At 33.5% G+C, this 734-nt stretch overlaps 1 protein-coding gene across 1 annotated transcript in view; it reads left to right on the forward strand.

The window, feature by feature from the left end:
* The window catches only part of ZNF280C (zinc finger protein 280C), a 66,956-nt gene that overhangs the window by 40,694 nt on the left and 25,528 nt on the right, over positions 1 to 734 (forward strand). The window contains exon 12 of the mRNA XM_007955758.2: positions 1 to 116. This exon is cut by the window's left edge and continues 10 nt beyond it. Coding sequence (XP_007953949.2) covers positions 1 to 116 — 116 coding nt within the window. The remainder of the gene's footprint in view (positions 117 to 734) is intronic.

Consider the following 734-nt stretch of genomic DNA (forward strand, 5'->3'; position numbering starts at 1 on the left):
GTTGTACAAAATGCAGACTACAGTTTTTGACATGCAAGGAGAAAACTGATCATAAGGCACAGCATCGGACATTTGTAAAGCCTAGACAGCTAGAAGGATTGCCCCCTGGGACAAAAGTGAGTTTCGCATTTGTTGTATTTTAACATTTTGTGTGATAATAGAAACAAACTCCTGACTGATTTTATCTACTGAGTAAATACTAAAAATTCTGATTCTTATTATGACTTTAATTTTATGTTTTATCCTATTTATGTTTGGAAAGAAAAAACTTTTAACCATTGCTTTGAGTTCATTGAAACGTAATATGTTGGAGTGATATTCCTTTGTAGTGAATATAACTTATACTTGTTAGAATGAGTCAGTCACTTGTTTCAGTATTATATAGACTGTCTTTGAACTGTGCCACTTGGCAGCATTTATGTCTATTTTAGCTGCTAGACTGTAAAGTGTTTGAGATCAAGCATCATGTTTCATTTCTTACTGTGTCTCCAGCATCTGTCATTGTCACTTGAATTCCATAAGTTTGTTGAAGTTTGTGTCATGGAGTCTACTCTCAGAAGAAAGTTCTACTCCTAGATAGCATTGCTGTTTTAAGTGAGCAAACACATGTCTAACTATACACTGATTCTTGTAATTGATTTTTCCCTGTTTGCCTTACATACATCTGTTTTTTCTGACTTCTTTATATAAAGTCGGATCTTGAATATTTACTCCAGTAGAAAGAAACAAAGGTA

The sequence above is a fragment of the Orycteropus afer genome, unplaced genomic scaffold (genome assembly GCF_000298275.1).
Source record: "Orycteropus afer afer isolate SDZICR_OR568_19922 unplaced genomic scaffold, OryAfe1.0 scaffold00538, whole genome shotgun sequence".
NCBI classification, from domain to species: Eukaryota; Metazoa; Chordata; class Mammalia; order Tubulidentata; family Orycteropodidae; genus Orycteropus; species Orycteropus afer.